This window comes from Vidua macroura, chromosome 4 (assembly GCF_024509145.1).
Source record: "Vidua macroura isolate BioBank_ID:100142 chromosome 4, ASM2450914v1, whole genome shotgun sequence".
NCBI classification, from domain to species: domain Eukaryota; kingdom Metazoa; phylum Chordata; class Aves; order Passeriformes; family Viduidae; genus Vidua; species Vidua macroura.
Window position 1 is genome coordinate 2,933,380 of NC_071574.1, and position 26,364 is coordinate 2,959,743.

General features: G+C 45.9%; 1 protein-coding gene across 2 annotated transcripts in view; it reads right to left on the reverse strand.

The window, feature by feature from the left end:
• The window catches only part of ADAMTS3 (ADAM metallopeptidase with thrombospondin type 1 motif 3), a 60,406-nt gene that overhangs the window by 32,405 nt on the left and 1,637 nt on the right, over window positions 1–26,364 (reverse strand). The window contains exons 1-4 of one of the 2 annotated variants that reach the window (XM_053975127.1): window positions 24,353–24,527; window positions 23,556–23,583; window positions 17,326–17,726; window positions 3,915–4,071 (exon numbers count right to left, since the gene is read on the reverse strand). In XM_053975127.1, the coding sequence (XP_053831102.1) occupies window positions 3,915–4,071; window positions 17,326–17,726; window positions 23,556–23,583; window positions 24,353–24,421 (655 nt within the window). In that variant the 5' untranslated portion in view covers window positions 24,422–24,527. Of the gene's footprint in view, window positions 1–3,914; window positions 4,072–17,325; window positions 17,727–23,555; window positions 23,584–24,352; window positions 24,528–26,364 lie in introns of those variants that run through there. The other variant, XM_053975128.1, reaches the window with a different exon arrangement.

The window sequence follows — 26,364 nt, forward strand, 5'->3', positions numbered from 1 at the left end:
TGCCTGGGGAAGTGCACAGGGAGGTCTCCCAAGGAGGCAACAGTCTTCCCACTCTTCTACCTTCTATTCTAGGGTTTCATTCCCAGGCAACCAGGAGCAATTCCCAAATCATTTCTTCCTCCTACATGTTTCCCACCTGGGACAAAGACACTCGACGCCAGCGCCATGGCAACCCCATCAAACACACAAGCACTTTGGTTCTTCGGGGAAAATGAAAATTCTGAAAGGAAGCTGGGAGATAAAGGCTCCTGCTCCTTGTTTCCCACTGTTAGGAAGTAATTACAAAAATACTTTCATCTCAAGTGCTTGCTGGGTGAATAGGTTGTCATTTAAAAAATACTATGGTTTGAAGAGGAGGATGAAAGAGGAAAGCTCCGAGTACATTACCATGCTGTGCAACCGCTAAGCTCAGGGTTGGTTGTCATCATTCTACCATACAGAAGAGCACAGAAAAAACAATAAATGAACAAACAGAAGGAAAGACAAATTGAATAATCAGTTATCAGCTCAAGCAGCATGTGATCCAAACCCTGCCTCATCGTCCCACTGCTGTCAGTTTGAGTGTTCCCACTGACTCCATTGGACTTGGAGCAGGTTTTTATGTTTCTGCTTGGGTTTTATTTTACCACACTCCTGAGCCAGTAGAACTTGCACAGAAGGCCTCCTAGGTGCAAATTTGATCGTAAATTCTACAGGCTCTTTGCCTGTTTCTGTTGCGTCTTGAGCGCTTTCAAGGAATAAGGTTAATGATCACGCATTTCAGTGATGCTTCTCAGCTTACTAACAGGGAGCAGCTTCTTTTCATCCCACCCAGAGTAATATCATTGTTATACTTCCAAAACCTCCCAAACTCAGGCTAGTCCTGGGAGCATTTTCTTCCATTCCTGAGTAAAAAGCTGTTTTGGTGAGAAAAGCATAAGGATTTATTTAAATCATGCTTTAACACGACAGCCTCATACACTGCTCCGTTTCTTTCAGCTCTGTCTGCACAGCTCATTCGCTCTCTGTCCCTCAGACCCTTCACCCCCAACATGGAGACTTGGACTTTGTTCCTTTCTGCCCTTAAGGATAAGTATTTTTTTATTTAAGAGACATTATTCGGGAGTAACACAACATAAATGCTGACTACCTGAAGTACTCAACCCAAATGAGAAGCGCAGATGTTCAGTGTCTTTAGGATCAAGACTTAAATGACTGGGGAAGTCGAGCTTACAAATGTCATCCCAGGACAATCTGACATGGAAAAGCTGTCAGGAGACTGTCATGTGTATTTACACCCATGGAGACCTCTAGACACCGTCCTGCTCTGTGATATGATTCCCAGACCAGGCCTAACCAGATGCTCATCTCAGATGCTTAAAAACAAATGTCCAGCGTCACATCCCACTATATTCAAATGGTTTTTCAATAGGTGGGATTTCCCATGGGAGGCCTTGCCTTCCATCCCACAGAAGAGGAAGAGCTTCCTTTGTCCAGGGGAGCTAACCTGAGCTCAGCACTTCAAACCAGCAAACACCCTGTCTGATGGACATCTCAAGGACCAAGTAGGATTTTGGGTTAATAAAATTATTTTAACATTTGGTGGTCAAGACCTACTGCTTCCCTGCACTACCTCACCTGGCAGAAGGAAGATCAGATTCCAAGGAATACAAACAAGATCCTTTGAATCAGCAGACAGATTACCCATGACATACAAATAGTCTATCCTGGCAACAGCCTGTCAAAATATGGAAAATTATCCACATTTCCCTGATACCACTAAGTGAGAGCAGAAGCATTTTCTAAGCACAGAAGATATGAAACATCTACAATTCCCTGGTATCAAAACAAACCCCAAATATTCAGGTCCATTTATATGCAAGAGATCCTACTCACACCAAAATGACTGAAAAGACAGAGATATAAAAAGGCAATAACTAATGAAAGAAATCCTTCAAGGGGCCTAAACTGCTCGTGCACACACACAAAGAAAAATTCCCCACAGGAGTGGGGCAGGATTTCCAATCTGATTTCTTGAGTGTATCAATGTAAGGCTTCTAAAGAAACCAGTGTCTACACAAAGCAAATTATGAAAACAATCCATGCAAATTGCCACTGTCATTCCCTAAAGAGGCTGTCCAGAGCCATGGATACCATCAATAGAAATCAGCACAGGGTGCTGCTCCAGGGTGGGAAGGCAGCTTGAGGCATCCCACTATCTTCCCCAGAACCCCACACATTTCCAGTTCCCACTTAAGACAGCTCAGTGAAGCTTCATCAAAGGGACAGCCCTAAAGGAAAACAGTCCTAAAGGAAACAGGGAAGCAGAAGTGGGTAGGTGTGCTGACTTCCATGAGAACACTGCATAGGAACCAATCCATGCTCCTCAGCACTGTGATCACTGCTCAAACCTTGCCCTCAGGATGGCAGCTTTTCTACTTACAACTCCTACACTCTGTCCAACTGTTTGAGCAATGTCCAACCAATCCCCAAACGCTATGAAGTCCTGCAGGAATACCAGATGTCCTGTCAGACTGCAAGCTCCTTCCACATAACTAGAGCTGGAAGTTTCCCTCTTAGAAAACTGACTTGTTGGGAAAACATGACACAGCGTGTCCTGTGTCGCTGCCGAGAAAGGCTGTCACACTGGTTCCACTTCTGTGATGACTTCATTGACAACAACAATTTAAAGTACTTTTTTTATCTTAATGGCTGTTTTGTTGAGTCATCTGTCATCTGTTACTGAAAATTTGGACTCTTGTGTGTGTTGGCTGAACTCCCAAAGCATGAGCAGGCCATACTCCGCATGGCTGCCTCGAGCCCAAGCACGGTGGTGGGGGAGCAAGGACATAGAAGAAAGAGAAACGTTTTCATGTGCAGCTCATACCAACCCAACAACTCAACCACTGCAAACATTTCCTCAGGCTCCACAGGCTTGGCCACCTTGCTTTAACCTTCAGCAATCTTCAGGTTGGAAAAGCCCTCCAAGATTGAATTCAGCTATTGCCCCAGCACTGCCAAGGCTACCACTAACCCATGTCCCCAAGTGCCACACCTACATGACTTTTCAATCCCTCCAGGGATGGTGACTCCTCCACAGCCCTGAGCAGCCAGTGTCAGGGCTTGACAAGGCTTTCCATTAAGAAATTTTTCCTAATATCCAATCTAAACCTGCCCTGGTGCAATGTGAGGTCATGTCTTCTTGACCTGTCACTTTTTACCTGGGAGAAGAGACTGAATCCCACCTGGCTACAACCTCCATTCCGGGAGTTTTGACCTCCTTTCAGAGAAGGTCTCCCTGAACCTCCTCTTCTCCAGGCTAAACCCCTCCCAGATGCACGAGCTAAACTGGAATGGCCTTGCTGGGGTACCAAAAGCCAAGCACCTCTAGTTCTCTGCATTTCAAGTACTACTTCTTCTATTTCCCAAACCCTTTCCAGTTTCAACAAGATGTGAACACAATGTAAACACAGGAATGTGAGAAGCTGAAAGATACTGAAATAAAGGCAGAGCACTGACAGGTGCAGAGCTGCTCTTTCATCCTGAGCCCAGAGCCTCAAAACCCTCAACCTTCACCATGCAAGGCCTTGGCTTACGAGGATTTGTGTAATATTAAAAAAACACACAAGAAAATGGATTAAGCTACACGATGATAATTATTCTCAGACATGGTAATTATTCTCAGATGGACCAACCACATCATCTTCAAGGCAGAGGGGAATTCTTGGATGTGACAAAATATATCTGATCAACACAACTGCCTTCATAGCAACCAGCAGAAGGAAGAAAACAATACAATTGGCAAAATTTTGCTGTTACTCAGAAAGAAACAGGACCCACACTTTAAACAGGAGTTGTACAGCCTCCTTCAAAAGCTTCCATAGGCTGGAGTCACCTGGAATAGATCTGCAAGCAACCCCCACAGGGTACTGTACCTTCTGTGTGGACATCAGGGAGCACGTCGGTGGGATGCTGCGCTACCGCCGACCGCCTGTACACCATGTGGATTCTTCCTTTCTCCTCTTCCATCTGCTTTCCTCGTTCCAAAGGCTCAATGAAGTATTCATCCTCATCAGTTCTTATCATTCCAGCCTGGTAAGGAAGAGAGAAAACATGTCCATATGCCATTTTAGAGCCTAAAGACCCAGCTTGAGGCTCTAAAAACAAATACCAAGAGGGATGAAGCATAAAATGCTTGCAATACTACTGTAACCCATACATTTCTTTCCCTCCCCCCCAAAAAAATTCACCAACAAAAAGAACTTAAAGTTACCCAAATGAATGGAGATGAAGGGGCAGAAGCAAGCTATGCATTTTCAAGTGAATCCTCCCTGTAAACTGTAGTGCCAACCCAGTGCTTCCTTCCCCACAGCCAGAGAGATGTCCAGGAAGGTGCTTGGAGCACGTATTTTTCAAGGCTCCCTTGGAGAATAGGCTGTGGTGGATTTTCAAGAAAAAAGTATGTAGTGGAATTTTTTTTTCCCACAAAAGCACACTGACAGAGCAATCCAGGAAAGCAGTCTCCAATCTTGGAATGCTATTAATTTTACTATTTTTTCTTCTAAATTAATGACATTCAAAATTTCCATCCACTGCAGGAGGTAGGTTGGAATCCGTGCTACTGCGGCGTTCTCCAGAGCTATGCTCAGGATTCTGTGAAAGAGGGAAGACAACAGGACCACCAAAATCCAAAAGCAGCCTTTGGGGCATAGTGGCTGGAATAAACCCGCCTGTTCCCAGCACCACCTTAGCCTTGAGGCTCAGGGAAGTGGATTAACTCCTTGGCTTTCCTACAGACTCACTTCTCCCAGGGGAGAATCCAGAAGAAACCTGCCCGAGGTCCCATCAGCATCCCATGTGCATCTACTTGGCTCCCCAGTATCTGTAGCTGTCTAAATGAATTCTGAGCATTAATTCCTTTCATCCTTGCAGTTCTTCCAGTCCCCCTTGATCCAGAAGAAATGGTGCAGAGTGAATAGAGGGAATACTGTGGAGTTAGAGAGATGGAAGAGCAAGTGCTGCTGGAGTTCATAATAAAAGGTACGTGGCAGCAGGGCCAAACCCAGCCTGGCCCAGGCAGCCCAGCTAGGAGGGCTTCCCAGAGGACACCGAACCTTATATCCTTTACTGGACAATCCATGGATGGAGTAAGACCTGGGAAATACTTCCCCCCACCCCAAAATGTAAAAGATGCAGACAAGCATAAGGGAATAAGAAACAATATAAAGCCTTGAGAAAATAACCTACAAGGGCAGGTTAAACTAAGGAATCACTTCCTGAGCCAAAATCAACAGTATTTAAGGGGGAACATGATTCCCTATAAATATGCATGGGGTGTTTGTAGGGAAAGAGGAAAGAGCCCTTCATTCAGAGAGCACAACGGAGAGCTGTGAAGTGTCCATTAATGGCCACATTTACCTCCAGTATTAAACATTATGGGTGGGATTTCCAAGAGTATTTTAGGAAGTCAAATGCCCCCTTTTCTAGCGGTTTGCAGTATGGGTGAGGCAGTTAATTCCCAGGTGAGCTTTGGAAAGGCCACCCTCAAAATGTCAGGAAGTTTGTTCAGCAGTCACACTGATGGCCATTATCAAATGCTTCTAAAACTGAGCACCAGAGAGTAGGAAAGGTTTTGGGTGTTAAACCCATCCTATCATCCCATGGTCAACACCACGAGGTCAAAGGATGCTCTCACCTTCTGCTCCCAGTTTCCATGCCAAACTCTGCTGGTATCTGTATTGGGAACACTTTGTAAGACACAGAATGTCTCAGAAAGAAGAAAATGTTATAAGTTATGTTTTTAAGCTGTCCTTAATGCCTTTGTACAACAAAGAAAGAGTTTTTCAAACACTGATGTGACACCCTGGGGAGCCGAGGCGTTAATTAGCAGCTATTTCTCCTAAACCAGCTCTGAACAGTGGGAGAGCAGATCTGTAAAGCTGCTGTAAGCAAACCAGCAACACAATATGGGAATTCAAGATGCACAGAGCTTCCCTGCATCTCTCTACATGAGAATCTTCATTTGTATTACAGACATCCTCTGTCTCAGGATGTGCACATCCCTCTGTCATACACAGTAATTTGGAAACACCATGTGCTAGGTCTTCACTGGGAAGACTTGAAATTAAACTTAATGTGATGTTAAATTTCAATTTTTAAAGCTTATATCTCCCCTTGGAGATATAAGCTTAAAAAATTGAAACTTAACATCACATTCAAGGCTCTACATTCATCTCCAAACATAGCAGGCTGCCAACCAGTGGAAGCAGATTAATAAGCAGGTTGGAGCTTGCTCAGCAGCAGGAGGCTACATAGGCTACATGAAATGGTCATCCTTATCAAGAAACAAGCAAGAAAAATATCAGGAATGAACACAGGGATCTAAGGATGCCAAAATCCCCTTCCGCTCCAGAAGGTGGTTCCAACTTGTGAACCCTTCAGTCACACACAGGTGCAAATATGGACTGTGGTGTTGGACTCTGCCTAAAAGGGAAGCATGAGAAGATCACAGCTCTCAGCAGAGTGAAGCGGGCTTGCGTGAGAAGAGCCAGGCAGTTACTTTCCAATCCAAGGACACTGAAAAATTCAGTGGGAAAAGGGAGAACTACCTGTGTCCTGTTTTATGGGAGAGACTACGCTCAGGAGGATGAACCTACTTGCTTCAAACAACAAGATCAAGTCCAACACCTGCACCAACACAGGGAAACAGACAGGATCTGTACATCAAGAATTTCAAAGCCTGGAGATTTCTCCAAATGCTTTCTCTCCCCCCTTCCATTCTTCAAAACAAGGGCAGAAGAAGCCTTTATTTGACTAAGAGAGGCTGAGTATCCTTCACTCTCATGAAGATCAACAGAGGTTTGGTTTATCCAATAAAGAGGGACTCTGCCATGGTCTGGTTTCAGCTTCCACCTGCATTTCCTACAAGCATCCAAAATGGGCTCCCCTTGTTTCCCACACAGAATCATGGAATCATGGACTGGTTTGGGTCAGCAGGGACTTTAAACACCAGCTTGTTCTACCCCCTGCCATGGGCAGGGACACCTTCCACTAGACCAGGTTGCTCCAAGCCCTGTTCAACCTGCCTTCAAACACTTCCAGGGATCCAGGGGCAGCCACAGCTTCTCTGGGCAGCTTGTGCAAGGGCCTCACCACCCTCACAGAGAAAAATGTCTTCCTAATACCCAATCCAAACCTTTTGTCCTTCAGCTTAAGGCCACTGAAATTGCATTTCCATTCTATGGAAACTAAATGAATCAACCATCCCACACACCTTAAAAATTAAATGCAGAAATACATATCTGGAATATATATGGAAAATAAGAACTATCCCAAGTATCAGAGTCAGGATACCTGGGCCACACATGGATCATTCAGCTTGTAGCTAAATCTCTTACAAGGCTCTCCACATGTGGGAAGTTCAGTTCAGGAGGTTCCTCGTGCTTCCCGTGTTCCACACCGTTTCAGCCAGTCTCATCCTTGACTTCTCCATCCACCAATGCTTGGACTGCAGCAAAGGACTCAGCAGACAAACCAACACAAGGCTCTACCTCCCAGAAAACACTTTCTTCTCACCATTCTATTGATGGAATTGGAAAACATTTCCAGGGCTCTCCCCCCCATTCCTTATCCCTCCTTTTTTTCCCCGCTGGACAATCACAGGTGCCTGACAGCTCCATCCTGCCCCTACCTAAATAGAAGCCCTATTGAAAAGCATCAAGAGCTCTGTGTTCCCTCCATTTAATATCCCAGCCCCGGCCGAGCAGACACTGCCTCCTGCCAAGACAAACACCTGGGACCTGGAACGGGGAGGGGGCAGCTTCTGGAGACAGCCCTCCAGTCTAAACTTCTTAAGGAGTCGATAGAAACATGCTTTTATAAAAGAGGTGCTGCCTCGTCTGAAAACACCGATTCAGCCCCCAAACACTGCTACCTTTCACCCTCTCTGTTGGCTTAAGGTGGGTTCACTTCGGTGACTGTGCAAAACCTGCGTCACACCTACCTGCTGCTCCACTTTCCAATCCAAAGGCAAAAAGCTTTTGGAGTTGCACCGAACACTGGTTGATTTATTGGAAGAAAAATAAAAGCAAAGAAGTATGCTTTGCCTGCAGCACATTTCCCTTTGCCAGCCTCCCCCAAAACTGAGCCATAGTGGGTGGACACTGATTCTAAGTTTGTGTAACTCCAGGGTTATACCTTCAGTTCCTTGGGTGGGTATTATTTCTCATGCCACACAGGTTCTGTATTTTGGCAAGAAATCAACTGATTCTCCGGGTTTCTTTTCAAAAATCCTCTAGAAGCTTCTCAAGTTGTTGAGCTTGCCCATGATGCCACTCTTCAGTTTATGTCAGTGCCTCACCATCCTCACAGGGAAGGATTCCTTCCCAATATCCCATCTAAACTGTCCTCTGTCAGTTGAAGGCAATCCCGTTGTCCTGTCAGTCCAGGCCTTCATCCCAAGTCCCACCGTGCTCACACACTCCGACAGGTCCCTCTGGCAGGGAGTGGGAAAGGCATCCAAATGGACATACTTCCCTCCTTTCACATCTTCTGCATGTTAAAGTATTTATGGCCTCAACATACTGGGCATATGAAAAAATACTACACATTAGAGGAATGCTGGAAAAAAGTAATATTGCAGCACCGCGCGCATTTCAGAGAAACAGATGTTACTGATCCTGTTGCCGGGTACCTAGAGAGGAGCTTTGCAGATGGAATTCCTCCTCCTTCATAGATGGGCCTCCAGTCTCCATGGAGGTGTCTTTCTTTGGGAAAACACCATGGTTTTGGGGTAAAACATCCTCATTTACTAACCCTCCAGCTCCAGCACCCTTGGAGTGCTTCCCAGAGGAGCAAGCAGAAATTCCACAGCTCATTTTCCATCTGTGGAAGATCAGTGTGATATAAAATCCATGTTCTAGGCCATGTTTTATCCTGGCCATGCATCTCAGAATTAAAGCAAGAGCTCCTGTATCATTTTAGGCTCCATCCTTGAAGGGTGTAGAACACAGGCAGCACAGAGACTTGACAACTGAATTATTAACCCAGCACCAGTTTGTGACCAATCATTAATACCAGATTTTTAAATCAAAACAAAAATCTTCTGCCAAGAGAAGTCTTATTTGTTCAGAAGATTCAGAAACAGGATGAAAAGGTAGGAATGTTTAATATCCTCTTCCAAACCACGGCCAATACTTATAAGGTTCTTAGATAAGCTCTTACTAAAATACTGGAAATCATCTGCCCAGAGGAATTGAAGTCTCTCATCATACTAATTGATATCACTTTAAGGAGCAAAAGGCATTTGGAAGAACCATCAAATTATCCAAGACCCTGTTGAATTTGCACAGAAGAAAATGTCAGCATTTACTGGGTCACTGCACAGGACTGGAATTAAGTTTTTTTGTCTCCTCTATAAACATCCATAAGAAAATTCCTTTATGCTAAAATTTCTCATCCTTGGTTTTGATCCAAATGCTGGGTTTTCTTTTTCCCCCTTTCAGAAAATCTAAGAAAAATCAATGGAAGCCCTTAAGAGTTATACGAAAGCACAGAGAAAAAAAAACAAACTTTATGTGGAAAAATATGTCTCTATTTTCTGTTCTTGGAAAACCTACCAGGATTCATTTTAGCAGCAAACTGCCTCATGGAGCTGGCAGGCCAAATGCTTTGTCCTTAAAGAAGGAGCTGTGGGTTTAAAATATCAGTTATTCAAGAGGGAAAAGTATGCATGGAACATGCTCAGAGCAGTCAGGCACCTCCCTGGTCCCAGCAAATCTCTGTAGAAATATTTACTGAGCACAAGTTTTGTCTTTGTGTCAGCTACAGCAGGTCTTTGCTGGGAACTATTTCATGGAGAAATGGTACAGGAGGCGGCAAAGGTTGCCAGTTCTGCAGTAAACGTGGTGTTTTCCCAGATCCAGAAGTCATGGGATGACACCAGTCATAGATTCCTCTAAAATGTGGAAAGGAAAATAAAAAGTGAGGACATCTGATCACCTTCAGAGAAGGGGAAATGAGACCTTCAAGTGCTGAATACGCCAAAAGTATAAAGCGAATAAATAATGCCAAAATGTGAAGATCTCATGGTCTGGATGTCAGCAGCACCATTTCTACAGCGGCACACAAAAGAAATACTGATTTATCTGCTGCCTGTACACAACAGTCAAGAATGCTGCTGCAGCATCATCACTCTTCCAAGGCAACAGAAAACTCAGCCCAAACTATGCGTGAGCAGGAGTCATCTCCTCGGAGAGAAGTCAGAGTAGGACAGAAAACTGATGCAGCTTCCTCTGAATGGAAATACTCTGCAGATCAAAAGCTAGGAAGCACCAAAGCTAGTAATACTTCCATCAAACTCATAGTTTTAGATTGGCTCTACATCCTTGCACAAAGGAAAAAAAAAGAAAAACAACTATGGTAAAATCTCTCAAAGGAAAAGGAGTAGTAGTTTTAAACCTTTGACCACATATAAACCAAGAAAGTCAAATGACAAAGGGATTTTTATGAGGCAGGGAAGCTGATTTAGTGCTGCACGGCTGTAATTTACTGAAGTTCTCAGCCAAGCAGCAGAAGCATTCAATGAAAACTAAGTATCTATTTAAAACAGAAGTGAAAGCAAAGACTGATTTAATGGTAACAATAGTGCTGCACTTTGCCCATCATTTCAAGAAGCTCCTGCTGAAAACACAGGGGCCAGAGATGGAACCAACTGACTCTTCTTTCCATGACTCTTTCAAAGCCTGGATGGGAGCAAAACGTTTAGAGTTGCAGTGTGACCCTGCAAGAAAACTAAGAACAGGAAAGAGCAGACCAACGCTTTTCCTCAATGACCAGGCACAGTATTTGCTCTCCTGTCCTGCTTACTGCCCCTTTGCAAACATCAGACCGTGTGCCTTGCAGGCTAAATTCCAGATCCAAGTACGTACAACACTGAATAAACATGGAACATCAACAAAGCCATTGCTGAATATTGCTTCTGTACCTCCAACCCTACCAAATGCAGTTACAAATTCAGCACCAACTCCACCACCAGTGAGAACTTTGAGAGAGGCTACAAGGATTGAATTTTGACAACCCTGACTATTTCAGTACCTGTTTACTTTCTTCTCCTGGGACACACACTTTCCCACAGGTGACATGTGGAGGCAGGACATGAATGAGGAATGAGAGCCCAATTCATACACTCTGTGGGTGTTATCAAGGGGTCCACACAGGTTATACAATCTGGGATTTATTACTGAAACTATAAAAAAGGGCTGTACCTAGTCATTTTAATAAGCTTATGCTATTTTATAAACTGTCAGCTGTGAGCCTCCAGGAATCTAAAAATTTAAGAAGCATCTGCTGTTTTGGAAACAAAAAGGGAAAAATCCAGAAAGGAAATTCTTTGCCCAAGTGCCCTAAAAGCAGTGTTTTGTGAAAATGCATCACCAGGACTACAAGGTGTGATTAAATAACAGCTACAAAAGATATATCCAGAGCAGAACCCAGCCACCAGCCCTTTGTTCCAGACCATTTTTTAACCACACACTGATCTGTAACAGCAGTTTCAGCCCCTAAATATATTGCTTAAAAGAGAGGGATTACATGTAAACCTGTGCTTTGCTGTACAGAACGATTTTTCAACATCAGAAATAAACTATAAATAAAAGTCTGAAGCTGTGGCAAACAAAGTGGAGACTTTTTATGAAACGTCTCCAGGCAGACTTTCTCCAGCTGCCTGTTCCTAAACCCCTTCCTAGAGGATGCTCTCCTCAGCTGGCCTCACCCACACTAGACTGTCAGGTTTCTTAATTTACCTTCAAATATTGTCTCCAATCTAAAGACAGGAAAAAAGAGAGTAATATCAACCCTAGTCTCCTGAGCACCATGTTTTCCACTCATGGCTACGTATCACGTGCACATTTTGCCCAGCCTGGGGTAGTTGTTAAATTCACAGCTCAGGTGTTCTGCTGATTATTCCTGCTGATTATTCCAGAGAGGCCCCACAGAGAAGTCCTCCTTTTCTAGAAGGCACCTTAGGTGACATCACAGGTCACTCACTGCATCTCTCCTCAGCTTGGAGGGTGAGGAATTCTGCAGAATGGTCAGAACACATGGGATTGATTTTTCTTTCCTCTTTGCTTTCAGTTATCTGATAACCTGCTGCCACCTGCTCCTCAACAGAGGATAGAGACAAACAGCACAAGTTTAATTTCAGTTACCAAGAAGTGCCTACAAACACTTCCTATGAGCCAAAAAGAGCTAAACTTCCTCCACCTTTTTGAACAGATATAGCTCAAAGTTGCATTTTTAGTGCCCAAAGCCTCATTTACCATGTCCAGAGCTCCATTTTTTATCATCCAATCAATCCTTAGGGTCCAAGACATCTTGAATGTCCAGTCCCTCATACATAGGGTCTAAATCACACTTTTAGACCTAAGAAACTCATTAACTCATTTTTGGGTCATGAAGCCTCATTTCTGGAGTTCAAAACTTTGCCTCTAGGATTAAAAACCTCATTTTTAGGGTACAAACCCTTACAAGTTCCAAACATCCCTTCTGAGGTATAAAGGCTCATCTTAAGGGACCAAAGCATAATTTTTAAGGCCGAAACTCTGTGTTTGAAGGTAGGCAGGAGAGAGAGGAGAAGACACAAGGGCTTAGAAATGAGGCAAACCTATCATTAGACCAAATCTAGCCCTGTTAGAAGTATTTATAAAAACAAACAAGAATAAATAAATGGAGCTTGAGCAACCATCTGCATAAACTTTGACTATGAAGTGAAGGTGAAGCACTCATTTGCTTTGAGTGATAAATTTCAGGGAGAAGCAAACCAGAAGCAATTCTATTAAAGAATTTCTAGAGTTTATCATTTTACACTATAGTGACACTTGACTTCCGTCCCCATCGCCTCCCTTCTCAATCAGTGCTCCTCCCCCTCTGGGTTTTACTCAAGAAGCCCCAAGGCCCGAATGAGGGACTGCATTCCCAAATTTCTGGAGTTCCTGAACTTTGAGAAATCCTCTTTACTAAGGATTACTATGGCTGTGAGAAGTGCTGCACGGCAGAGAGGTGACGGGGATGGAGTCCAGCTGCAACCCATCACGCCCAGCTCATCACGCTGCCAAGCACAGTGAAACACCAGTGCTAAGAGCAGGCACAGCAGGTCAGGGGAGTTCATGGCAAGGAGGGAATTACTGTGGGAAGAGCGCAGTAGGGCAAGGGAGCAGGAATATCGGAGCGTTAAATCAGCCTAAGATACCACTGCCATCTGCCCAGAGCAGCATGCGGCTAGAGCCGCTTCCACCTCCCTGGGGTTTGCTCTGCCTTCCATCTCCCCGGGGTTTGCTCTGCCTTCCACCTCCCCAGGGTTTGCTCTGCCTTCCACCTCCCTGGGGTTTGTTCTGCCTTCCATCTCCCCGGAGTTTGCTCTGCCTTCCACCTCCCCAGGGTTTGTTCTGCCTTCCACCTCCCCGGAGTTTGCTCTGCCTTCCACCTCCCCAGGGTTTGTTCTGCCTTCCATCTCCCCGGGGTTTGTTCTGCCTTCCATCTCCCCGGGGTTTGCTCTGCCTTCCATCTCCCTGGGGTTTGTTGTGCTTTCCTTGTGCTTTGCCCTCCCAAGGAAGTCCTAGATGATCAGACATCCCCTTGACCACAGCTCCCAGTTTGGACTGGAAGAAACCTCCAGGTTTCTTCCACAGTCGCAGTCCCAATCCCAAACTCAGGAGGAGTTTCCGATGTTTCTGAGTTTCTACAATCAGATGCTCTGCAGCAATTCAAGTGTTTGTCTCCAAAATGCTATTCTGGGATAAAACACCATTGGATCCTAGAAAGATGTTTCTCCATTTAGGAGCCCTGTCTTGCTAGCTCGGGGGAAATCATACTGAAATAGTACCTCTAGAACCAACACAGGAACAAGAAATAAGCCTTAATAGTTCAGTCCTGATGAAACAATGGTAATAAAAATGATTTGAAACAAATCAAAATGCCCTGAAACTCCTTGGATCCCATACGCCCCAACTCCTACAGATTTTTAAAGCTTTTTCCCGAACCAAATTTAAAGCCTGTGCAATTATCTCTAGTCTGAGATACTCCAGCCTGTATTTCCAAAAGATTTGCCAAAGGAAAGTAGCTGTGAACATGCACAGACATGTTTCTTCACGTCTCTATAGCCATGGAAAAAGGGATGGCAATAAGCAAGTGAGGAATAATTTGTCACAAATGACAGATCTAAGCACATTTGGGTATTTTTTTTAATTCTTCATGGTTGGTCTGTCTTCCAGGATTTCCCTGGTTTGGCAGCTGAACACTACAAGGCAGGCAGATTCCTGAGCATCTTCCACTTGCAAACAGCTGTACTTCCAACAACCATATGCTGCCCTGGGCTTGAAGGCCATGGAATTTCAATAAACAAAAATACTCCAAATAATTTCCAGCAAACAAAAAAGAAGTCACATTTTACTTGGAATCTGAATTCAAAGATTAGAGGTTCAATGTCCTGGGCCCAGCCCTTTCATGTGAAACAAGCAAGGTTTCCAGGAGAAACAGAGACCTGCACTGCCCCTTGGGGCTGCACAGATGTGAGCATAAACCAGATCCCAGCTCCAACACAGAGACACACATCTACAGAAATGTAGTCCAGAGTGGAAGTACAAGCTAAAGGAACCACACACTAAGACCTGCTCAGAATTTGTTACAAAGGCAGGAAGCTAACTGAGAAACTGAGGTGATTTTCTATACATTAACAGGTAGAAAGTGTTTTAAGCCACTATTTCTACATGTTAGGCTTGCTGCCTTCTCTCTATTTACAATCTAAACCATTTGTAATGTTTTCTCGAGGCTGGCACCTTCCACTCCTGAAGGATTCTGACAATAAATACTGCTAGTTTGACCAAACAACAGCAGAAACCCGTGGAAGCACCAGCATTCTGACACACAGTGAGGGAGACAAGAGGCAGCTCCTCCGTGACTAATGAAGGGTTCTTCTGCCATGACAAGTGCAGGCACATGCATGTGGGTTTTTTTAAATAAACAGGGTCATTTCCAAGGGAGATTAAGCAGATGTGAAAATAGGAATTTGCAGAACTGATGGCAGACAGACAACTTCCACTGCAAAAGTAGATATGCAAACTATTTCAAAACAAAAGCGTTCCAGTATTTGGGGGTTTAAATGTAAGTTTAGATTCAGGAAGAGACTGTGGACAAGATCTTACTTTACTAGTGCAAATGCCAATTATTCCACATATTTACTATCAAACAATCAAAAGTTAGCACCAAATGCTCTTTTTCTCTTACTTACGATATCCAAACTCTTCTACAAATTATACATTGTGCAAACTGCTACCCTGGTGATTCCTTTCACTTTCTTTCCACGATTTCAGAACCTAGCTGGCTGCTCTGGAGAGTGTCTAAATTCCTTTGAAGTCAAAAATAAATCCTTCCAGCACACACGTGCCCCTAGAATTTCTCACTCTTGTTCCAGTTTCTGTTAACCCATATTATCTCACTCCTCATGTCTTTAGGATACACTGAGGATCAAATATTCTAGCTGGGTTGAGAGACACAAAGTACAGCAGCAGAGAGGCCGGAGACAGTATTTGCAAGTTCCTTGTGCTACCCTGGGAGATGCTGGGAGGAAAAAAGCATAAAACAAATCTTCAGGATTATTTATTTCTTTCACACTCACATGATTAGAGCTCCAAGAGATGTCAAAACAGTGAAGGTTAAAATGAACAGAGAGACAAGAGTGACCCAGGAGCATTTACCCACTACTCCTCAAAGAAAAAGCCTATGTTCTCCTGCTCCAGTTACCACCAAAAGCATGTAAAGCACAGGGAATGTTGTGGGGAAAGAGGGACACATTCCACTAGCCCAAGTTGCTCCAAGTCCCATCTAACCTGGCCTTGAACATTTCCAGGGATGGGGCAGCCACAGCTTCTCCGGGCAACCTGTGCCAGCACCTGATCATCTTCAGCGTAGAATTTCTTCACAATATCCCATCCAACCCTGTCCTCTGTCACTGTGAAGCTGCTCCCCCTCCAGAAGTCCCCCTCTGGCTTTCATTTACCTGAAAACACACCACAAGCAGCTTGCCAGCCCCACGGCAATCTGTGACGGAGCTACACTCCTTAATCTCATTCCATTTAATCCAATTTCTTGTCTTCATGTGCTGTCTCAACACAACAGCTTCATTCAGGCTTACTGCCAAAACCCAGCTGCCAGGGTCTCATTCATCAGAACTATTCTATTGGAAGCTCCATCTAGCCAGCCAGGGGTCTGCTTGGCCTTTGTAAACACAGTGCACTGGCAACAGATTCTCCTCAAAGACCCACCAAAAACCCCCACAACACACCAAACTGACAGTAGTTATCACCTCCGATGCAACCACTACCAGGATTTCTTTTCTCTAAGCAAGGGAATTCAAGGAGTTTTGGTCTGAATGGGGATTCTGAGCCATCTCTGCAGTACTCCCACAGTGACTGCTGCTGCTGCTGAGGTGGGAGCTTTCCTAGCCAGGACTTATCTCAACATGGAATCAAATCATGACCACGTGGCAGCTATGGGAAGTGGGAAACCCACTTCCAAGAAAGGATGCTTGTTGCAGACTTTTCCATATGGTTCCTGTCCCAGACAGCAGGAGGGTAACCAGGACATCCATCTCCCTGGGTGTCGCGGGCGTGTTCCAGCAGTGACGGAGCACAAGGTGGGTATTGTTGGCTTTCACTGCTGCCTGAGCGAACCAAGGAATGGTGTGTGGGCTCCAAACATGCCCAGCCTTTCGTTCTGGGATTTGGGCATCTGTTCAGCTACAGGGAAACCTGCGTGTTCGCAGACAGATTGAAAACAAACCCGTTACCCGTTACTCAATTCTCATATAACACCTCCCGATGAAATAAAACTACTTCTAAGAGAACAAAAAGCATGCACACTTTATAAAGGAATCCTTTAAAACTTAATGCTGCTATTCTTAGATAACAGGGCAGCCCATCATTTTGGTACCTGAGAAGCAAAGAGGGACGATTTGGACACCAAATTCTAAATTCAGTTAATAAAAGGTCACCTTTTAAGTCTGAAAACGCCTTCATTATTAATCTTCCCATTTGTAACACCTCATTCAAATAAAAAAGGAAACCAAACAGCATGTAGGTTTGAGTTCTCTCTCTCACACCTAAGACATTAAGAACTTTGCTTATCAACCTCAGAGAAATTATTCCAAAGCAAAGCAGTAGAGCATTAATATTTTCTAAGGGATTTAAGAAATAAAGTTCTGCAAATGACATCATTAGGAACGTGTGGCTAAAAGCAACAAAAGCTGTGCCCAGAGTGTGACAGGAGACACAAATGCCACGAAACCAGCCTTACCAGCCCATCACAGTTGCTGATGGCCACGGCGGCTCCGGGGATGTCCGTGATGTCCCCCACGTAGGCGCAGTTGGTCCACAGGGGCTCTCTCTTCCATAACCGCTCTGTAGCGCTTCCAGTCCGAGTCGCGTTACCACCATTGCTCCCAGCCTCCACAGAGTCTTCGTACCACTCCACCACGGCCTCGGGAGCCACCAATCGAGTGTTGGGCCTCAGGCGGAGATGGAACTCCCTCCCGAAGGCGCTGACGTTGAAGTACAGCTCTCTGGGGCTCTGCGGCACCTCCCGCGCCCATCGCCGCTGCCGACTCGCCGACAGGATGTTGGACACGTAGCTTCCATCTGCGTCGGTGCTGATGGGAATCACTAACCCGTACGGCCTGGCTCTGCTTTGTCGGAATTCTGCCCAGAAACACGCCCAGAAACAAAACCAAAGTAAGAACAGGAGCATGGAATGAGCCCAAAGACTGAAGGACGCCTCTGCATCACACCCCCCCTTCCAAAAATTCCGGTTTAGGATTCCTGTTTCAGCTAGCTATTCCTGTTTTCAGCTAATGTGGGGAAATGTAAGGCACGTGCCACTGCTCCTCTTTTATCATGGAATCACAAAATGGTCTGCGTTGGAAGGGACCTTCAAGACCATCCAGTTCCAAACCCCCTTCCACAGGGAGAGACACCACCCTCCACTATCCCAGGTTGCTCCAAGCCCGGTTCAACCTGGCTTTGGACACTTCCAGGGATGGGGAAGCTGCAGCTTCTCTGGACAATCTGTGCCAGGGCCTCACCACCATCACAGGGAAGGATTTCTTCCTATCAATTGCTATTATAAAAATTATTTTCCTAAAACTTACAGAGAAAAGCCTGAAATATTCACCGACATTTATTTGGGGAGTTTCCTGTGGGTGTCAGGCTTGCTCAACAGCCCCAGGAGAGGCACAGACCCTTCTGAATTATCCTGTAAGGAATGCCACACAGCTCTGTTGTGCACCTGACACAGAACTTGCTTCTGTGCCAGGACTTCCATCAAACTTTTGAAAATGAAGTGCCAAACTTGGGTATAAGCACAATTTGCATACTGATTTCTCTGGAAATAAAAGTAGGAAAAAAATACAGAGGATCACATGCTGCTGATAAATTAATCCATGTCAGCACCGGTCAAGGCAGTAATTTTTCCCTCTACAAATCCCCCTACCAAGCAACTTGCTGTTCCCTTTCCTCTGAATAACAGAGATCAAAACTAATGAGAGAATCTAATTATTCAAAAACCCAACACAGATCTGCACAAATTTGACCCTAAATCTTGCACTTTAGTGCAGCTGAGAGAAGCCATAAACCCAGCAAAGCCACATTGTTTGTAATCCTGGAGAAGCTCAATGGCACAACCCTCAGCTAAGGCAACAAGTCTTCAAGTAATTTCACACCACTGGAAAATAAATCCATTCAAATGAGTTTATCTTTTCAGTGAGACCTCTGTAATCTGGCAGCAATCAGGATATTTGGTGTCCAATTTTCAGGCTGTAAGGGAAGAGCCAGGTCAAGCTGTGAGCCACACCGCTGCTCTGAATGGGTCCTAGGCCCAAGTCTAAGCCTCTCTAACGGACTATGTGAGAGCTAAAAAGACATCTTCCACAAAAATAGTTATTCCTTATTCCCTTCTTCCTGGGAGAGCTGGCGCAAGCGGTATCAGAGTGATACTACTGACAATTTCATTCAAAAATCGGCTTCAAGATCAGGTAGCTTTGATGTTAGTGCCAAGTGCCACTGAGAATTCCTCAAATAAATATACTTAATTAAGTGAGCTAAATTTCACCTGCTCCCAGTGTGCATCACACTTGGTATGAGAATCAAATAGAGGAGAAGCTCAGTAGCCAGTTCCTCTCTCCTCGCAGCAAGAGCTGCTGGTTTTAAGAGACTCACGCGTTCAACAAGTACCTGCAGTAGGAAAATGCTCCTACTGGCTTCACAGAACTGTTTTTAATATTCTTCCAGCCAGTAACTGAGGAATCTGACAGAAACACAATGTATGGTACTAGTAGGATGCACACATGTAAATTCTTGCACTACAAATATCTTACTATACAAATACTATATCCTGGGAATTTGAAAAGTCATTTTGAAGCCCATTGGTACCCCACATCCTACAGCCAGCAGCCACAGGGTGAGTTTCAGCAGCAGCCACCTCCACCTATTTTGCCATTCACCCACAAGATCAGGTTCTAAAAGTGGCATCCTAATTAGGTCATTATCCTTAGGATAATTCCCATTTTAAACACTGGGAATTCTAAGCAGGATTGTTAATCTGTCTCCTTAGAGAAGGGACCAAATTAAAACTCTAATGTCATTTTTATTAATTAGACACCACGTCATGCCCAGGAGACAGAGCTGCTGGGTTGTACATTCTAACTGGGTCAAAGTAAAAACATAGATCCTCACATTCCCAGTGCTTCATCACTGGGGATTTCATTCCCAGGCTGACATTCTGCATTCTACCTTGCTGAGATTCCTCATGGCTTTTTTTCTTTCAAGCAGGACATGCAGTGCCAGAGACCACAGTCTGGCGATCAAGTTCAGTGCTCACCGCACGGCTGAGAAACTGCTCTGCACATCTTGCAGCAGAATTCCCACATTTCCACAGGCTGGGGTTAAAAAACCTGGCTATTTGGCTAATAAGAGCTAGCCCCAAGAAGGTAGGAACAAAGGGTGGAAAATAAGAACTGTCAAGGTTTTGAGTCAGCGAAAGCCTTTGCCAGTCTGTAAATGCTGAGCTAGAAGAGGAAATGCCTTTTGTTCAAAGGCAATTAAAATTAAATGGGACATGACTGAATCCCAAAGACATCTGAACTCTTCTGCTGACTTACATTACCCTTTTTCCACAAACTGCATGCTCTGAGGAAATGCTATCCCAGCTGTAGGTGTTCCCTTTCCTAAGCTAAAATTTCAGAGCTGATCTGCTCTGCTAATTCAAAGCTGACAGCGCTGACCAGAGCAAGAGGAAAAGCATTTAACTGTAAATTTTCTTCATCCTTTTTTTAATTTGGCCTTAAAATGCCGCTCCAGTTGCGCAATGTTTAGGTTGAAAGGAAACACTTAAGAAGGAAGATCACATTCTTTCATTTTGTGCCAAAACATAATTAGCTAGAGAATGCCTCTGAAGAGAGCTGTCCAGGCTTTCCTTCCTCTCAAAACCCCGTGAAACTGCAGAATTAACACCACTGGCTCACAGGAGTTGTCTCTGCACTGTACAACAGCTGTGCTCAACAGAGCTTCAAAAACCCTAAAGTTTTTTTATCACCTACATTTGGAAAACCAGTATTTTTTATGCATAAGAATCTCTGAAATATAGAGATCAAAAATCGTTCAGGTGGCTGTCCACAGCAGAATGCCAAACGCCTAAACATCCACTTGAGGAGATTTCAAAGGCTCAGTCTACGTGGAAATCAGTGGCATCAGTGGAAAAGGAAGAACTTCACAAAGTGCAAATTACTTTTCTATGTCTAGACCAAACTATCCAAGAAAAGAAATGTGGGTACTCCTGGTAACATCCCATCCACACAGCCCCTGCACAGGGTCCTATTGCTGAGTCCCAGGCCATTCCATAAGGACACGATGGGATGACCAGCGATCTTCCAGAGCTTCCCCATTGGAAGATGCATTTGGATGCGAGGGTCAGGAAGCTCAGGTACCTCAGCAAAAGGACTGGGTCTAGGGTGACATCTCCAGAGCATCACCACGGAATTTTCTGCCTGGAACTCACAAGCTGTGACACAACCAAACTGGTGGATGGCAGACATCCAGCTCTGCAGTGGAAGCACTGGAGAAAAACCAGTTACCTGCTGCTATAGGGATGAAGAGGACAGAGCTTCCATAAAGAGACTGTGACATGTTCTGGGAGATCACGCTTCTGTCCCGCAGAGAAGCACACTGGGATGAGCACAGAGCTGCTCTGGTCACTCAGCAAAGTGATGCTTAATAAGAGAGGATGGTGTGGAGACAACTGGACAAGCCCAGCAGGAGTTTTGTCATCTGCTTCATTGTTGGCTAGTGGCTTCCAGAAACAACAGAGCAGTTTTGGTCCCTCTCAACAACCTGTGTCACTCCAGAACTACCATTTGCTCTCTGTTTGGCTGCCTTTAGGTGGCAGGAATGCCCAGAAAGAAAGAGAAGACAAGAAAGGGGGACAGATTCCTTAAGAATTCCCGTTCAGCTCTGCACCTGAAAAGGCATGAGGCTGTATGGGATCTGGACACTGTAAGCTGGATGAATGAAAGCAAGGAGAGAGGCTGATGTGGGACACCTCTCTGGTGACCTCATGCCTCTACTTCAGTGTCACCTGTCCCAGAGATACAGACAGCTCAAGAGATGGTCGGTGTGGTGTTTTCTGCAGCCTCTGCACAGCTCCAGGTGTTTTGCAGGTGCTTCCTGCAGGCGGTGGGGCCCAGCACAGTTGTGCCACAGGTTTCTTCCAGAAGTGGCACTGAGCAGGGACAGAGCTCTGCTGCGTGGGAGGCGAAGGTGCAGCACAGCATCAGCACCTTCTGGCTGAGTGACACACAGCGACTTTCTCCTGACAGCTCCCTGGCACTGCAGCGCTTTGTGCATGAATGCAGGCAATTAAGTGTGCTAACTTGCTATCCCTGTACTGCAGCCTGTGATGATATTTAACAAAAATAAACCCCTAGGTGCCATAATTTCCCTAGGTGACTTTTCAGGCTACAAGAAAAGATCAGCTGCTGTCAGAAGGCAGCCCTGGGCCAACTCAAAATACACACCACCAATGCAAAATGATATTTTGTGGAGACCCAGAAGTAGGACAGTGCATTTGCAGGCAATTCCAATGAAGGTTTTACCTCCAAGTCATTATAGCTCTCAACTGAGTAAGCCATGGTTTGAAGTTGTGGCTGCCCCATTCCTGGAATGGGGCCAGGTTGGAAGGGGCTTGGAGTAACCTGGGATAGTGAAAGGTATCATTGCCCATGGCAGGGGGTTTGGAATGAGATGATCGTACAAGTCCCTTCCAACCCAAACCATTTTAGGATTCTGTGGTTCTGTACTTTTTGAATCAGAATTTACAGGATCAAATTCAGCCCCAAATGTTCCTGACTACAGCAGTGCCAGGGCTGTGGAAGAAAGGAAGACGTTAAAGGACAAAAAGTTATTTTCCAGATTCAGGAACTTTGCCTGATGTACTGTGTAATTTAAAAGACACATTCCTATATAGCTTATGGTTTCTGAAATTCAAATACAATCCATTTCTCATGGAAAGGACTAGAAATAAAAGACAGGATCAGCATACCACTGGAAAAACCCTCTGTTTGCCAATTAGCTTTAAATGTACCTTGCTGTCTCTGTTCCCATTATTCACTGATCGAGGCAGAAACCAACCTAAGCCCAGAAGCTCAGAAGTGCCAGAACTGAAGTTGAGACAAGACCTCCAAAATTCACAGAAATGCCTGAAATTCTTTTCTGAACAAAAGCTGAACCAAAACCTCAGGGCTGGAGGTCCAACGGCAGCTGGAAGCAGAGCTGCCTGGGGTCCATTCCCACTGCAGAAGAGCTCCAGAGATCACTTGTGTGCAGGGACACGCACTCAGTACCGGGATGGTAAAAGACTCATTTCACACTGGCCAAGGGAAGGAGCACATAGAATGGCATTCCCTGCCACTAATGCCCTGGGAATGCCAGCTTCCACATCCTTCCACTACCTCTTCCATCCTGTGGAGCACCCAACTGCCAGTTACTCTAAATGAATACAGATCTCCTGAAATTTAAACTGTGTGTGCATCCTCCCAATTAAAGAAAGCTTCCTGTCTTTGGGAAGAGTCCTGGAGGCTGAAGTCTCAGTAAGAAGCACCCCGTGGGCACACAGAGGCACATTTCCCTTCAGCTCCCTCATTTGCCACTGACCCTGAACTCGCTGTACAGCACCTTCTTACCCAGGTCTCTCAGTTTACAAGGCAACAGTGAGCAGCTACAGATTTTATAACTTTGGTTGGTTTGCATTTCAGAAGGGAAGCACAGACACATAAAGATACAAAACTGCAGCACGAGAGGGCATGCAAATTCAAGCCGTGCCACGTCACTGCAACTACAAACCCTTCTGGGTGGCAGTGGTGGGGGGTGCATGGGGAATGCTTGCCTGCATACAGATCATTTCTCCAGAAATAACTAGTCTTTGAGCTAACTTCTTTTATTTCTGTTTTGATAGCAGGAATAATAGCTAAAAAGACTTACCTCTTTGGATCTGCTGTTCTTTACCAGCCTGCAGAAGAGAGAAGAAACACATGCACAAAGTTGTTAGTATAATTACTATGCAATGGGGAATGGCAGAAGGCTGAAAAATCACTTGGTCTGTGCTGCACTATTTTATATGTTCCTTCATTTGGTTTCCAGGGATGCCAGTTCTTCCTTAACTGAATAAACAGCTGTTCCCACCAATATACTAACAGCAAGTTTAGCAGAAATAGAGCTGCTAAGCAATCCTGATTCTGAATGACCCGTTCTATACGTTGTGCCAAAAAGTAAGTTTGGTGGCCAAAGAGGGGATTAAATAGCAGGAAAGCAATGAGCTCCAAGAAGTACGGGTGCTGGGGCAGAGAGGAAGCAGGGAGCTGACAGCTCTTTGTATCTAGGCTAGAGAATGGGAAAGCCAACTGGACTACAGTGACCACAGGGACGGTGGCAGTGATCCGATACCATGATCAGCTCACAGCCGGCTTGGTACTTGCTCTTGCCAGGGACAGGGGACCTAAGGGTATAGGATCCAGAGGGAAGGGATCCAGGGGGGCTGCCGCTGCAGAAGCCAGCCCGGGCCGGAGATGCCGTGTCCGGTTCCAGGCTGCTTGGATGCAGCGGTCTGCAGCAGCACAGCAGAGAGTGGAGAGCCGCCCGTCCATCTCAGCCTCTCCTCGCCCCGGGCCGGTACCGCCCGCAGACCCCGGGGCAGCGGAGGGACGAGGGAGGACCCCGTGGGACAGCGTGGAGGGCAGGGGAGGGCAGGGGTCCCCGCACTCCCTCCCTCTCTCACTCACCTGCCGGCCGGGCGCAGCGCGGGCCCCCAGGAGCGCGGCTGCCACTAGCCAGAGGGGCAGGAGCACCATCCCGAGCCGGCCGCCCGCGCCCCGGCCCCGGCCGCGCTCCGCCCGCTCCCTCCTCCTGCCGCTGCCTTCCCTGCCTCCGGCGGCGGCTCCCGGGGCCGGGGCCGGCTGGGCGGGCGGAGAGGCGGCGGGTCCCCCGCGCCGCCTGTTGCTGTGCGGCCGCCGCGACCCGCGGCGCTGATAAACCCGCGGCAGCTCCGCCTCCGGCCGAGCCGGCGCTCCACGTCAGGCACGGCCCGGCCCGCCGGGGAACCGCCGGGGAACCCGCCCGGCTCCGCGCACAGACACACCGAGGCACAGATCCTATCGCTGTGCTCCCGCTGCATCCTCGGCGCTCCCCGCGCCTGAAATCCACCGAGAAACTTTCTTGTCTGTCCGGCCGGCCGTCCATCCATCCATCCATCCCACGCACCATCACTGCCTGCATCACACCCTGGCAGGCGCTCCCAGAGCAGATCCCCCAGCCCGGGACCACATCCTCAAGCTTCCATATTTCTCATGAACCCAAGGCAGACTGCAACAGCTACAGTCTTAAAATCCCAGAATGGTTTAGGTTGGAAGGGACCTTAAAGCTCATCTCATTCCAACCCCCTGCCATGGGAGCCACTGGACTGGATTGCTTCAACCCGCATCCAACTTGGCCTTGAACATTTCCAGGGATGGGGCAGCCACAGCTTCTCTGGGCAATCTGTGCCAGGGCCTCAGCATTCTCATGGTAAAAAAACTTTTTCCCTACATCTAACCTAAACTGATGCTCATTCAGTTAAAAAGCATCACCCTGTGTCCTTTCTCAACAGTTCCCAAGGGTCCCACTAGACTGGAGTCTGACCACAAAGCCATTTCTCTCCCCACCAGCCGGGAGCTCGGCACACGACACAAAAGGAAATGGTGCCTGGCCTGGGCAGAACCCAAAATCCACTTGCACAGCACCTTCCAAAGACAGAAATCTGCACAAGCACACTCTGTACACCTTCATTTGCCCAGAGATGCTACGCAGTTGAACCTATGCATAACCAGTTGGTAACAGACCCCACTGGGCCATCCCCCAGGGGGAAGCAACTTTCCAGGAGGCAGAGATCAACCACTCTGACATCCTTGAACACCAGCAGGGTTCAACTGAGCCTGAATTTTTTCAGGGTCAGAATTAGCCAGTGTTATAAAGATCTGGATCCTAAAATCCAATTAAAAACCATTGTGTTGTACCTTGTGCATTACCACTCCTGTGAAACATCACAACCAACCGCTATCAGTTTCTGTTGGCCTCACGTAGCACAAACACATGATCTGCTGCTGCTAAATGTTCTCAGAATACATGTGACAGCTTAACTAGAATTTTTAAGTTGACCTCCCTGCCAGAAATCATTGTATCAACATGAAAAAGAAAATACTGGTTCTAATAAATCCAAATTCCATCAGAGCAACATTAAAGAGTAGGAGAGATTCAGCCTTGATTTTCAGGAGATACCTTGAATATTCCAACCACAGCAGCCCCGCTGTTTTTGAGGACATAGGTCTTGAACTGCATGATATGCCCTCACAAAGCAAAAAAACAAAAGGAATTTTCCTGAGAGAGTGGGAATGCATCTGTTATTACAAGTGTACAGTAATTTCTGCACATAAAACATGAAGCAGCCTGTCACATTCAGCACCAGCAGCCCGCACAGAGCCACATCTGGGAAAGCCCAGAATCGGGAAGGCTGAGGTACGGTAAGGTGCCAGCTCCATAATTCTAAATTAAAAAGTATTTCACTTACCATGCAGCTATTCCCTGTTTTACTTCCCTCGTGGATGTTCACTAGGCAACCTCCAACCTTGCTGCACATGGTTCAGACCCTGCACACAACCTCGTTGTCCTTGTGCGTTTTCTGTAACGTGACACACCTGAGTGCTGTGTGCTGCAAACCACCTGTTTTCTGTGAGGTGAAACGATGAACGTGCACAGTCCC